At 34.7% G+C, this 15888-nt stretch overlaps 1 protein-coding gene across 4 annotated transcripts in view; it reads left to right on the top strand.

Moving 5' to 3' along the window:
• OPHN1 (oligophrenin 1) overlaps nucleotides 1-15888 on the top strand; it is a 729824-nt gene that overhangs the window by 196562 nt on the left and 517374 nt on the right. For all 4 annotated transcript variants that reach the window (XM_064574174.1, XM_064574172.1, XM_064574171.1 and 1 more), the window contains exon 4: nucleotides 14872-14933. In XM_064574174.1, the coding sequence (XP_064430244.1) occupies nucleotides 14872-14933 (62 nt within the window). The remainder of the gene's footprint in view (nucleotides 1-14871; nucleotides 14934-15888) is intronic.

The following is a 15888-nucleotide window of genomic DNA, read 5'->3' as shown; positions in this document are numbered from 1 at the left end:
GAAAAGCTGCTCTTTCATAAAAGCAATAAAAACAATGACAAACATTTCCAAAATCAACTTTTTAAGAACTCTGGAAATTAACCAAAATTTGAAATAATAGAAGGTGTGCTTGTTCAAGACAAACAGCTGAATAATTAAAAGATCAGTGAGCTTTGTGGTGTTTTGCCCTATGTTCTATGTTCCACGGTAGCTTTGAAAACTAACAGCTGGATAGTTAAGGCTGTGAAAACCATCATTTTAGCAGCCACTGGAGAGGGCAGAATGAGATTGTAGCTCCCCTAAAGCTGAAAAACATTACTCGTAGGGGTTTCCATATTTGAATTGACTCAGAGTTGGCTTACTACAAGTGGGTTTTTCCTCAGAGCATTTGTCAAAGCAATTAATTTGTAGTAATTTCTTAATACTGCAGCTCTCTTAGGCAGCATAAAGTGTGATAGCAAACAAGAAGCCCAACAATAAACTTAAAAAGAAAACCTGGAGAATGAGATGTCTATAGAGAACTTTGAAAAGTTGAAACATATTCCTAGAAATATAGAAGATCATGTACATGTGTAGGGCTTTGCTCATATGCACGTTCTGTGCCTATCTAGAAAAGACTTGAGAAAGCTTTATTCTCTTACTTCTAGCTGAATTTGAAGCTCTGGGCAGGAAGATTAAGAGTTATAAACTATCTGGCTGAGTGTTGAAGGCACTCACCAACACACACAAGAGCCCTTTAACAAGGGCTGGGAGACTTAATGTTTCAAAGCATTTAAATAAATCTCTGTTTAATCATTAGCTGACCACTAAGTTACCTGACTAGAGATGTCAGTGGCTTCATATGATAAAGAATACAGACTTTATAGAATTAGTCACTAAACAAACAGCAACAACAAGAACAACAAGCTTGGGAAAAAGGGGGGTTTTGATTTCCCAAGTTGTCACAATACGTAGTTTAAAATGTTCTCTTTTCAACAAAAATTATGAGACATGTAAAGAAATAAGAAAATTTCCCATGAACAAGGAAAAAAAAAAAAACCCAAAATCAATATAAACTGTCCCTGAGGAAGACAAATCATTGGACTTCCTAGAAAAAGACTTCCAATGAGCTGTTTTAAATATTATAAACATACTTATATGTGAATAAAATTGTAATTTATTTATTTAATAAAAAAGAATGAATTATTTAAAATTGTGTAGTTGAAAAATATAATAACTGAAATGAAAAATTCACAAGGGCTTCACCTCAAATTTGTACTAGAAGAAGATAGAATTAAATATAAAGACAGATGAATTGAGATTATTCCATCTGAGGGACAAATAAATTAAAAAATGAAAAGAACTTCAGAGACCCATAATAGAATATACATAATGGTAGTCTTAGAAGAAGAGAATAGAGAGAAAAGGCAGAACAGATATTTGAAGAAACAAAGTCCAAAATCTTGCCAAATTTGATGAATAACTTTAATCTGCTCATACAATAAGTTCAACAAAAGTCAAGGGAAGGAAAACTTGTAAATACATGCTTAAACATTTTACAGACAAATTTGGAAGCAAGGGAATAGAAGACTGAAATAATACCTTAAATCAACTATACCTAACAGACGTTTTTGAAACACTCTACCCAAGAACAGTAGATTATATTTTTTTCATGTGCACATGGAATATTCTCCAGGAGAAACCATAGGTTAGGCCATAAAACAAGATTCAATAAATTTAAAAGAATCAAAACCATACAAAATATGTTTGGTGAATATAATGGAATGAATTAAGAAATTAATAACAGAAAGTTGGAAAAGTCATAAATATGTGGAAATTAAAGAGCATACTCTTAAATAATCAATGGATTAAGTTTAGAGGTAATCACAAAGGAAATGATAAAATACTTTGTAATTAATAACAACAAAAACACAGTTTACCAAAGCATGTGGAATACAGCTAATGCAATGACTGGAGAGAACTTTGTAGCTTCAAATTTCCAACATTAAGAAAGAACAAATGTCTGAAATCAATAACCTAAGGTTCTACCTTAGGTCACTGAGAAAAAGGAGCAAAGTAAGTCCAACACAAACAGAATGAAGAAAATAACAGAGAAGAAATCAATGAAATAGAGAATAGAAAAACAATAGAGTAACAACAAAATGAAATATTGGCTTATTGAAAAGTTAAACAACATTGACAAACCCTTAGCTAGACTGTCCAAGAGCATTACTAAATTACTAAAATCAGGAATGAAATAGGGGCCATTACTATTGACCTTACAGAAGCAAAACTGATTATAAGGAAATAGTATAAACATTTCTATGTCTACAAATTAGATAATCTTAGTGAAATCAACACATTCCCTGAAAGATACAAACTACTAAAACTAATGAAATAGAAAATGTTACTGGACCTATAACAAATAAAGAGATTGAAATTTTAATTAAAAAAAAATCCTACCAACTCATTTTGTAGGGCCAGCATTACCCTGCTACAAAAACCAAAGGTACCCCCATGTTCATGTGTCAGAAAACTTAATATTGTTAAGTTGGCAGTAATCCCCATATCCATCTACACATTTAGTGTAGTACCTATCAAAATCTCAGCTGCTGTTTTTTTCAGAAATTGTCAAGGTGACACTAAAATTCATAAGGAAATTCAAGGGACCTAGAATAGCCAAACCATCTTGAAAAAGAACAATGTTGGAGGACGCATACTTCCCCATTTCAAAACTCATCACAAAGGAACTGTTATCACAAATGTGTGGTACTGGCATAAAAACAGACACAGAGATCAGTGGAATAAAACTAAGAGTCCAGTAATCCCATATTTTATGGTCAGTTGGTTTTTGACAAGACTGCCAAGATCATTAATTGGGGGAAAAAAATCTTTTTGATAAATGGTGCTGGGATAACTGGATAAACATGTGAAAAAATGAAGTTGGACCATTACCTTACAGCATATATAAAAGTTAACTCGAAATGGATCAAGGAGTTAAATTAAAAGCCAAAACCGTAAATCTCTTAGAAGAAAAAAAAAGATATTCACAACCTTGACTAAGCAGTGGTTTCTTATATAAGACCACAAAAAGTACATACAATAAAAGAAAAAGTAGATAAGTTGGATTTTAACAAAATTTTAAACATTTTTTCTTTAAAGGAGACTATAATGAAAGTGAAAGAAACCCTAAGAAGGCAGGAAAATTTTGCAAATTATCTGTCTGATAAGGGATTTTTATCTAGAGTATATAAAGTACTCTTAAAACGCTATAATAAAAACAAGTAGCCTAATTACAAAATGGGCAAAATAATGGAATAAACATTTATCCAAGGAAGATAATTAAATGGCCAATAAGCACATGCAAAGATTCTCAATACCATTATGAATTAGGGTAAAACAAAACCAGAATGAGATACCAGTTCAAACCCACTAAGTCTGTGGGTAACACAAAGACAGGTAATAACAAATATTGTCAAGGATGTGGAGAAAATTGGAACCCTCATACTTTGCTTTTGTTCATATAAAATTGTGTAGATGATTTGGAAAACAGTTTTGGCAATTCTTCAAAAAGTTAAACATACAGTTACCATATGATTCAGCAATTCCCTCCCTAGGTATATACCAAAATAATGGAAAACATCCACATAAAATATGTACACACATGTTCATGGATGCATTATTCATAATAGCCAATAAATGCTTCAGTTGATGAGTGGTCAAGCAAATGTGATACAGCCATACAATGGAGCATTATGTAGTAATAAAAAAAAATACTGATTTACAACATGGAATAACCTTGAAAATATTATACTAAGTGGAAGAAAGTCATAAAAGACCACATATTATATGATTTCATATATGTATATATATGAAATGTCTAGAGTAGGCAAATCCATGGAGATAGGAAGTAGATGAGTGGCTGCCTGAATGTAGGGGGAAAATGGAAATGGCAAGTGATGCTAATGAGTTTGTGGTTTCTTTTAGGGGTTATAAAAATGATCTGTAATTATATAGCAGTGATGGTTGCACAACTTTGAGAATATACTAAAAACCACTGAGTTGGATACTTTAAAATGGTACATTTTATGGTATGTAAGTAATATCTCAAAAAAAGTGATGTTACTGTTTAGCTAAAGCTAAATATTGTCAGATTTTTCATTTTTTTCCTCATGAATGATGAAGCCTGGCTAATTTTAAAAACCTACCTCCTGGTTGTAGTAGCTTCCCTCATCTCTTTTATAATCTATTCAGATGGTATTTAGTAACCGAATCTTTGGTTATCTCTACCTGGAGAGTTGTGGGCAGTGTGACAGTGGAAAGACCTTAGCTCTGGCAGCAAGACAGGTCAGAATTCAATATGTAGAATTGTCATTTACTTCCTGTGTGACCTTGAACAAGTTGCTTATGTTCTGTGAGCCTTCGTATACTCATGTTCAATTTAGGGATAATTACATGTCCCTAATACAGTTTTTATGAGTATTAAGCTGTCAGCCAAAGGGCTTTATCCATTTATGTTTCAGGAAATTAACCTTTTCCTTTCAATGTTCCAATATGATATGCATCTCATTTCTTTTAGAGGCACACTGATCTTGCCTGGAAAAATGCTAGAATAAGAAAAAAAAAAAAAAAAAAAAAACAACCTCCCTGACTCCTTTTGTAGTATTAACCTTAAAAATAAAAGTCAGTTATTTTACCAGCAAAAATGGATTTATTTGGGAATAAGAGAGAATTACAATTCAGGACAAGTATGTTATGGCAAAACCATAGGCAAGTTCAACAAGCAAAGGAAAGAAACATTATTTTATGGAGAAGGAGGAAGTTGAGAGGGGTTGTTGAAGTCCACTGGAAAAAAGCAAGAGTTTAGGGTGATGATTGTTTCTCCTTGGCTGAGTTGCAGGGGTAGTTGATATTAGTAGGAGATGCAATGTACATCTTTCCCTGTTGAGGCCTGTAATTGATGATTCTTTCCTGCTGAGGATTCTTCTCTTAGGGGTCTGTAACTGACGACTTATCCCTTAATTGACATTGAGTGGTATGCTTCCCCCTTCCAGCCCTTCCTTCTAGCATCCCGAGTTCACTTTAGTTACGTTTCCTTTTATTAATTTTCACAGTAGCATACAGTATTTGGGGACAGGAGGTCAGAGAACATTTCCATTTTTTTTCCTATTTACTCTTCCTGATTAGGGTATTTTTTTTTCTCTATGTTGAGCTTGACCTTTTAATTTGCAGTGTTTCCAAAGGTGACCTCACTGGATATGTGGAGCAACTTGATCCTCAGAAGAAAAGAATGTCACTGGTGTCCTATATTGACCCAGAACATAGTTTCTTTGGTACTAGGAGTTCTGGATTAGTTGTCCAGTTCTCTTGGGAAGGGGAACCTATTTTTTATTAAAAATATTAATATGTTTGGGGTGCCTGGGTGGTTCAGTCGGTTGAGCGGCTGAGCCTTCAGCTCTGGTCATGATCCTGGGGTCTTGGGATCGAGCCCTGCATCCGGCTCCCTGCTCGGTGGGGAGCCTGCTTCTCCCTCTCCATCTGCCTGCCACTCTGCCTACTTGTGCTCTCTCTCTCTCTGTCAAATAAATAAATAAAATCTTTAAAAAATATATTAATATGTTTCCCTTCCTTCTCCTAATGTCCTCCATGCTATTCCTTATGTTCCACAAATAAGTGAAACCATATGATAATTGACTTTCTCTGCTTGACCTATTTCACTTAGCATAATCTCCTCCAGTCCCATTCATGTTGATGCAAAAGTTGGGTATTCACGCTTTCTGATGGCTGAGTAATATTCCATTGTATATATGGACCACATCTTCTTGATCCATTCATCTGTTGAAGGGCATCTCAGCTCTTTCCACAGTTTGGCTATTGTGGACATTGCTGCTATGAACATTGGGGTGTGTATGGCCCTTCTTTTCACTACATCTGTGTCTTTGGGAAAAATGAACGGGGGGGAATTGGACAGAGAGATGAACCATGAGGGACTATGGACTCTGAGAAACAAACTGAGGGTTTTAGAGGGAAGGGGCTGGGGGGGATGGGTTAGCCCGGTGATGATTATTAAGGAGGGCACCTACTGCATGGAGCACTGGGTGTTATACAAAAACAATGAATCGTGGATCACTACATCAAAAACTAATGACGTATTGTATGGTGACTAACATAACATAATAAAATAAAATTTAAAAAATAAAATAAAAATATTAATATTAATATGAATATATTTATTTTCTAGGCTTTCAGTGTGTTTTCTTTAATTCAGATACCATTTGAGAATATACTTCCTGTTTCTGGTGAGAAGTTGTGAACTTTAAAATAATAGTTATCAGAATTTGAAGGGACACTAAAGACTATTTTACTCATCTTTCTTTTTATATGTGAAGACCATGAAGTCCAAGAAGGAGAAGTTACTTGCCCAGGCACCTTGCCAGTAGGTGGCAGAATTGGCAGTAGAAGAGTAGAAAGTTGAGATGGGGGAGAAGGGGTTAGGTTTATTGCCTACTGTGTGTTGGCACTTGACATTTATCTTCTGATTTAGTTTTTATAACAACACTCTCAGATAGATATATTATGCCTCTTTGACAAGTGAGGCAACTGAAACTCAGTTAAGTCACTTATCAAAAGTTGTATAGCAAGAAGATGATAAAATATGGCTGCAAGTCCAGCTCTCTCTTTCTCTCTCTCTAAGTCATGCTTTTTTTTATTTCACTAAGCTGTCCCCTTAACTACAATCCTCTTTATCACCCTAATAATAGATGTTTCTATCATGTCACATGCCCTTCTTATCTATAACCCCACAAAAACTCTTCAGGAATCTGAGGAAAAACAAAATTAGAATACAGGGAGATGGAATTTATCTTAAAATTAAGGAAGGAGATTTAAATAAAGACATCCTGAAAACAAGGAATGGCCTGCCTTAGGAGAGAGTGAGCCCTGTTATTTAGTTGACTTACAGTACTGGGCAGACTAAGACTTTGGGTTTTCCTGGAATAAAGGGCTTCTAGTTTTATAACTGTGACAGTCCTGGGCATAATAAGACAAGTTGGTCTTCACTACTGTCACTGGATGTGTGTCAGCATAGATTGAATAGTTCCTCAGGTTTTGAAGCACTGCATGAAGAGTTGGGTAAGACCATCTGAGTTCCTTCTGTTACTGTGGAACAAGATGTTTACCTTGTTTTTGGAGCTAACGTCCAAATTCTGATAAAATTAGGTCAGATGGCTGGTAGTTAAACATAATAATTAACACCAACACAAAATAGAAACAAAAGAGTACCTGGGTCTTACTGCTGTCTGTACTACACAACATAGTTTTATTATTGTTATTTTGTTTTGTTCATTCATTTTTGTTTTATTTCAATATAAGAATATACTCTTGGGTAGTTAAGCTTTATTTTCTGACTCAGCCTCTGAGTGTTCACCACTGCAATTGTATTGTACCAATGAAGCTATCTGACACTTAGCAAGTGAATCTGGGCTTAAGTGGTCTGGGAAGGGGGGCAGGTGGCATTAGTATCTAAACTTCCCAGATGATTTTAATGTGTAGCCAGTGCCAAGTATCACTGCCTTAAATCAAAGAAGGAACAGAACTAACATTTATTGAATCACTATCATGTGTTCTGGGAGCTATACTTGATGTTATCTTGTTTAATCATCAAATAACCCTGTGAGATAGGAATTATTATTTCTAGGCAAGGGAAGTTGGTCTCAGAGAATCTGAGTAACTTGTCAAAGGTTATAGCTAGTAAGTCATATGTGCTTTTTACTCAGCCATAGTGCTTCTAAAAACAAGAAAAAACACTCAAACTTTATAAAATCTGTTGGCAACTCATTATTCAATTATATCTCCGTAACTACTCTGAGTAACAATTACTAATATCCTCATTTTACAGATGGAGAAATTGAGGCATAGAAGGGCCAAATTGAGAAATTTTTCTAGGTTGGTAAGTAGTGGAGCAGGGATTCAAACTCAAGTCTCAAGATTTTAGCTCAGCTTTTTTGTTTTTTTAATACAGCAAACCCGTCGCCCCTCCCCTAATCATTTTGCTTGTCTATGAAATGAGAGAAGTCCTAACTACTCCTAAGGATGCCTGTGAGGATTAAATTAAATATTAGCTATGAAAGAACTCATGGAAAACCACATGCCAATATTCCTGATGAATACAGGTGTAAAAATTCTCAACAAAATATTAGAAAACAGAATTCAGAAGCACATTGGAAGAAACATATACCAGGATCAGGTAGGATTCATCCCTGGGGTGCAAAGATGTTTCAACAAATGCAGATCAATAAATTTGATACATTATATTAATAGAATGAAAGGTAAAAATCAATGATCATTTCAATTGATGCAGAAAAACCATTTGACAACTCTCAAAAGCCAGAGGCCAGGACTGGAATTCATAGGTTAATTCTATCTAATATTTAAAGAAGAGCTAAGGCCTGTTCTTCTCAAACTATTCCAAAAAATGCAAGAGGAAGAAAAACTTCATTCTATGAGGCCAGTATCACCCTGATACCAAAACTAGATAAAGGTATCACAAAAAAGAGAACTATAGGCCAATATGTCTCATGAATATAGATGCAAAAGTCCTCAACAAAATATTAGCAAACCAAATCAAACAATATATTAAAAAAAATCATACACCATGATTAAGTGGGATTTATTTCTGGGATGGAAGGTGGTTCAATATTTGTAAATCAATCAGTGTGATACATCACATCAATAATAAGAGAAAGGGTAAGAACAATATGATCATTTCAATAGATACAGAAAAAACATTTGATAGAGTACAATATCCATTCATGATAAAATCCCTTTGCAGGGTAGGTCTAGAGGGAACATACCTCAACATAATGAATGCCTTATATGAAAAACACACAGCCAATATCATACTCGATGGTGAAAAACTGAGAACTTTTCCCCTAAGGTCAGGAAGAAGACAAGGATGTCCACTCACCACTTGTGTTCAACATGGTACTGAAGTCCTAGCCATAGCAATTAGAAAACATAAAGAAATAAAAGGCATCCAAATTGGTAAGGAAGAAGTAAAAATGTCACTATTTCAGATGACATGATACTCTATATGGAAGACCCTAAAGACTTCACCAAAAATCTACTAAAACTGAGAAGTGAATTCAGTAAAGTTGCAGGATACAAAATCAATGTACAGAAATCTGTTGCATTCCTAAAAATTAATAATGGAACAGCAGAAAGAGAAATGAAGGAATCAATCCCATTCACAGTTGCACCAAAACAATAAAATATCAAGGAATAAACGTAACCAAAGAGGTGAAAGACCTGTACTCTGAAAACTATAAAACACTGATGAAAGAAATTGAAGACAACAGAAATAAATGGAAAGACATTTCATGCTGATGGGTTTGAAGAACAAATATTGTTAAAATGTCTGTAGAACACAAAGCAATCTACAGATTTAATGCAGTCCTTATCAAAATACCAATAACATTTTTTGCAGAACTAGAACAAGCAATCTTAAAATTTCTATGGAATCACAAAAGACCTCAAATAGCCAAAGCAATCTTGAAAAAGAAAAAAACTGGAGGTATCAGAATTTCAGATTTCAAGTTATATTACAAAGCGGTAGTAATCAAAACAGTATGATACTGGCATAAAAATAGACACATAGGTCAGTGGAACAGAACAGAAAACCCCCAAATTAACCAATTATTATATGGTCATTAATCTTTGACAAAAGAGGAAAGTATCCAATCAGAAAAAAGACAGTGTCTTCAACAAATTGTGTTTGGGAAAACTGGGCAGCAACGTGTAAAAGAATGAAACTGGATCCATATATACAATGGAATATTACTCAGCCATCAGAAAGGATGAATACCCATTTGTATCAACATGGATGGAACTGGAGGAGATTATGCTAAGTGAAATAAGTCAAGCAGAGAAAGACAATTATCATATGGTTTCACTTATTTGTGGAACATAAGGAATAGCATGGGGGACATTAGGAGAAGGAAGGGAAAAATGAAGGGGGGGAAACCAGAGGGGGAGATGAACCATGAGAGACTATGGACTCCGGGAAACAATCTGAGGGTTTTAGAGGGGAGGGGGGTGGGGGAATGGGTTAGCCCCGTGATAGGTATTAAGGAGGGCACGTATTGCATGGAACACTAGGTGTTATATGCCAACAATGAACCACAGAACACTACATCAAAAACTAATGATGTACTGTATGGGGACTAACATAACATAAAAAAAAAGAATGAAACTGGACTACTTTCTTTCACTATACACAAAAATAAACTCAAATTGGATTAAAGACCTAAATGTAAGACCTGAAACCATAAAAACCATTAAAGAGAGCACAGACAGCAATGTCTTTGACATCAGCTGTAGCAGCATTTTTCTAGATATGTCTCCTGAGGCAAGGTAAATAAAAGCAAAAATAAACTATTGAGACTACATTAAAATAAGTTTCTGCACAGCAAAGGAAATAATCAACAAAACTAAAAGACAACCCACCAAATGGGAGAGGATATTTGCAAATGGCATTTCCAATAAATGGTTAGTATCCAAAATATATAAAGGACTGCTACAACTCAATACCCAAAGAACAAATAATCCAATCAAAATGGGCAGAAGACATGAACATTTTTCCAAAGAAGACATAAATATGGCCAACAAACACATGAAAAGTTGCTCAACATCACTCATTATCATGAACATGTGGTGGGGGGTGGGAGGGATGGGGTGGCTGGGTGATAGACATTGGGGAGGGTATGTGCTATGGTGAGCACTGTGAATTGTATAAGACTGTTGAATCACAGACCTGTACCTCTGAAACAAATAATACATTGTATGTTAAAAAAAAAAAAAAGAAGATAGCAGGAAGGGAAGAATGAAGGGGGGGAAATCAGAGGGGGAGACGAACCATGAAAGACTATGGACTCTGAGAAACAAATGGAGGGTTCTAGAGGGGAGGGGGTGGGGGGATGGGTTAGCCTGGTGATGGGTATTAAAGAAGGCACGTACTGCATGGAACACTGGGTGTTATATGCAAACAATGAATCATGGAACACTACATCAAAAACTAATGATGTAATGTATGGTGATTAACACAACATAATTAAAAAAAAAAAGAACATCCAAATCAAAACTACAATGAGATATCACCTCACTCCTGTCAGAATGGCTAAAATAAAAAACACAAGAAGTAAGTGTTTATGAAGGTGTGGAGAAAGAGGAATCCTTTTGCACTGTTGGTGGGAATGCATATTGGTACAACCACTGTAGAAAACAGTATGGAAGTTCCCCCAAAAATTAAAAATAGAACTACCCTACAATCCAGTAATTGCACTACTGGATATCTACCCCTAAAATACAAAAACACTAATTCAAAGGGTTATATGCACTCCTGTGTTTATAGCAGCATTATTTACCATCGCCAAATTATGGAAGCAGCCCAAGTGTCCATTGATAAATGAATAGATAAAGAAGATATGGTGTGTATGTATTAATATTTTATATCTATCTATCTATCTATCTATCTATCTATCTATCTATCTAACTATCTAGATATATATAATGGGATATTATTCAGTCATAAAAAGGAAATCTTGCCAATTGCAATGATGTGGGTATAGCTAGAGAGTATATTCCTAAATGAAATAAGTCTGAAGACAAATACCACATGATCTTGCTCATATGTATGGAATTTAAGAAAGAAAACAAATGAGCAAAGGAAAAAAAAGAGTGACAAACCAAGAAACAGACTATTAATTATAGAGAACAAACTGATGGTTACCAGAGGGGGTAGTGTGGGGGGATTGGTGAAATAGGGCTTGGGATTAAAGAATACACCTATCATGATGAATATAAAGTAATATGAAATAATATGTTCAAAATGGTGGGGTAAAGAGATTAGTTTCAAAATAACTGCACTGCAGGACCTGAATGTTGGACTTAGGTAATCAATACTACATAAAGGCCAGGCATCATCTCATTGTTACAGTTCAATTGTAAGTCAGGGCTATGGGAGCACCTTACTCAACAAAACAGATGTATTTTGGAAAGTTGGAAAGTTTGGAAAGTTTTACGAATCGAATATTTACATTTTAAATATGTTAGGAAAGTTTAGTAATTAAAGGTATCCTGAAATGAATCTTTCATAATGTTAATGCAAACAAAACAAATATAAACTAATTATATTATGATTAACCACCAATAAAAATAATAGGTAAAGAAACACATTTGAGGGCGCCTGGGTGGCTCAGTCGGTTAAGCGACTGCCTTCGGCTCAGGTCATGATCCTGGAGTCCTGGGATCAAGTCCCGCATCGGGCTCCCTGCTCAGCGGGGAGTCTGCTTCTCCCTCTGACCCTCCTCCCTCTCATGCTCTCTGTCTCTCATTCTCTCTCGCAAATAAATAAATAAAATCTTAAAAAAAAAAAAACACATTTGACAAAATTCAACATCTGTTCATGATAAAAACTCTCAACAAATTAGGTACAGAAGAAATGTACCTCAACATAATTAAGGCAATATGTGATAGCCCACAGCTAAGATCGTACTCAGTGGTGAAAGTTCCAAAGCTTTCCTTCTAAAATCAAGAACAAGACAAATGTGCTCACTCACTACTGTTATTTAGTATTGTACTGGAATCCCTAGCCAGATTAATTAGGTAAGAAAAAGAAATAAAAGGCATCAGAATCAGAAAGAAAGTAGTAGAATCATCTCTGTTTGATTTTATATAGAGAAAATCCTAAAGACTTCATCAGAAAAATGTGGGGTAAGGGGTAAAAGAAATAGGTGAAGGGGATAAACAGTTAAAAAAAACCAAAAAGATTATCTGAAAAAGAAATAAAGAAAATGATTTTATTTACAAGAGCATCATAACCAAAATATTTAGGAATAAAATTAACCAAGATGGTCAAAGACTTATACTCTGAAAACTATAAGGCATTGATGAAAGAAATTGAAGATTACACAAATAAATGGAAAGATATAGTTCTCATGGATTGGAAGAATTAATATTGTTAAAATGTCCATACTACCCAAGGCAGTCTACAAATTGAATGCAATCCCTATCAAAATACCATCAGCATCTTTCACAGACTAGAACAAATAATCTTAAAATTTGTATGAAATCACAAAAGACCTCGAATAGTCAAAGGAGTCTTGAGAAAGAAGAACAAAGCTAGACGCATCATGCTCCCTGATTCCAAATTATACTACAAAGATGTAGTAATCAAAACAGTATGGTACTGGCATAAAAACAGATATATCGATCAGTGGAATAGAATAGCACGCCCAGAAATAAACCCAGGCTTATATTGTTAATTAATCTAAGATAAAGGAGGCAAGAATATACAGTAGGGATAAGACCGTCTGGACCTGGGAAAGCTAGACATTCACATGTAAAAGGATGATAGTAGATTCCAGTCTTACACTATTCACAAAAGTTAACTTGAAATGGATTAGACTTAAATGTAAGACCTGAAACCATAAAATTCCTAGAAGAAAACATAAAGAAAAAGCTTCTTGATAGGGTCTTGGCAATTTTTTTGCTATGACACCAAAGGACAAGCAACAACATAAAAAAATCAACAAGAGGGACTATATCAAACTAAAATTCTTGTGCACAGCCAAAGAAACAATCAACAAAATGAAAAGGCAACCTATGCAATGGGAGGGAATATTTGCAAATCATGTATCTGGTAAGGGGTTAATAGCCAAAACATATAAACAACTCTGACAACTCAATAGCAAAGCAAACAAACAAAAACCCCCAAATAATCCAATTAAAAATAGGCAAATCTTGAATCAACATTTTTCCAAAGATGGTATTAAAATAGCCAAGAGGTACATGAAACTTGCTTAACATCACTAACCATAAGGGAAATGCAATTAAAACCACAATGAGATATTCCCTCAGTTAGAATGGCTTTCATAAAAAAGACAAGATGACAAATGCTGACAAGGATGTGGAGAGAAAGGAACTTTTGTACACTGTTGGTAAGAATGTAAATTGGTGCCAGCTACTGTGGAAAATAGAATGGAGGTCCCTCAAAAAATTAAAAATAGAATTACCTTATGATCCAGCAATTCCACATCTGGGAATTAATTATCCAAAGGAAATTAAACCACTGTGTTGAAGAGATATCTGCACTCCTGTGTTCATTGCAGCATTATATATAATAGCCAAGACATGGAAACAACTTAAGTGTCCATTGGTAGATGAATGGATAAAAAAGTTGTGGTATATATATGGTACACACACACATATACACATATATACATACATACTGGGATACTATTCAGCCATAAAATATAAGGATATTCTGCCATTTGTAAGAACGTGAATGGATCTTTATGGTATTATGCTAAGTGAAATAAATCAAACAAAGACATACTGTATGATCTCACTTATATGTGGAACCTAAAAAACAAATTCCTAGAAAAAGTAATCGGATTTGTGGGGGCTGGGGTAATTGAATGAAGGTAATCAAAAGGTACAAACTCCCAGTTACAAGATAAATAAAAACTGAGGACATAATGTACAATATGATGACTGTAATTAGCATTGCTATGTGGTATATTTGAAAGTCGCCAAGAGAATAGATCCTGTCCTTAAACTCACATAGTGTTGTATGTCAATTATATCTCAGTAAAACTGAAGGGAAAAAATCTCTTGGGTGGTGGAATTGGAAAAAGAAAAAAGAAAAGAAAAGAAAGAAAGAAAGAAAGAACAAAAAAAGAGAAATATTCAACAAGCACTGAACACATTCTCCTATTGGCCTTAGGTTTGATGCCTTCCTCTAGTGTCCAGGCTGGCTTGGAGCACCGGTCCCTAACTTATATCACTCAGATCTCTGCCCACTTCCCTATCAAGTACTCTGATTAATTTGGTTTATCTTTTATTCTGTCTTTCTAGCTGAATCCTTCAAGGAATTTGCTGAATTGCTCAACGAAGTAGAAAATGAGAGGATGATGATGGTAGGTCACTAACACTGGGCCTTGAACTGATATCTTGGGATTTTTCTGTCCTCGTTCATTAGATTGATAGTCTGTTGTTTCAGTTTCTGTCTCATGGCTGTTTAGAACAGTAAAGATATTTAGGAAGTAGATCTGGTTATTCTATTTCAAGCTTTTACCCTGGGAGTTTCACATTAGGTAGAGAAATTAGTGTGGAAATTCCATTTCTATTCATATCAGCAAGAAGCGGTTTCAGAGGACATTAAACCGGGCTATTGAACATGTGGAAAGAAATTGTGGCCCTTGTTGTCCTTAAATTATTCATTTATTTATCTGTTTCTCTGCTTATAGAAATAAATAATATAGACTTTATATTTGACATATAATTGTTTTATTTAAATCTCTGTGAAGACTTCTCCTTATATTTAAAGTCTATTTCTTAAAATAATAGACTTATTTTTTAGAGCAGTTTTAGTTTTATGAAAACACTGAGTGGAAAGTACAGAGAGATTTCACATAACCCCTTTCTTCTGTTTTGATTACTGTAGCTTTGTAGTAAGACTTAATTTTAGGTATGAAATTTAGAATCAATTTGTCAGTACCCACAAAATAAATTGCTGGGATTTTGATCAGGATTATATTGAATCTATAGAACAAGTTGGGATAAACTGAAATCCTGAGAATATTGCCTTCCTATTCATGAACATGGATTATCTCTCCATTTATTAAACCCTTCTTTGATTTCTTTCATCAGAGTTTTGTAGTTTCCTTACACAGATCTTGTATTTCTTTTTTTTTTTTTTGGTGAACTCTATTTTAGCAGCTTAAAAAATAATCTTTTTGTGTGGTCCCTAGATCTGCTGCACCAATGTCTCCTAGGAAATTGTTAGAAATGCAGGTCCTCGGCCCCACCCCAGACCTATTTGGACTTAAATGTAGAAGTACCTAAGTTGGTCAATATTTATTTTTATTAGGG

Source organism: Mirounga angustirostris, unplaced genomic scaffold (genome assembly GCF_029215605.1).
Source record: "Mirounga angustirostris isolate CCGP_5_RB_7025 unplaced genomic scaffold, mMirAng1.0.hap1 SCAF_11, whole genome shotgun sequence".
Taxonomy (NCBI): domain Eukaryota; kingdom Metazoa; phylum Chordata; class Mammalia; order Carnivora; family Phocidae; genus Mirounga; species Mirounga angustirostris.
This window is presented reverse-complemented; position numbering and strand designations above follow the sequence as displayed.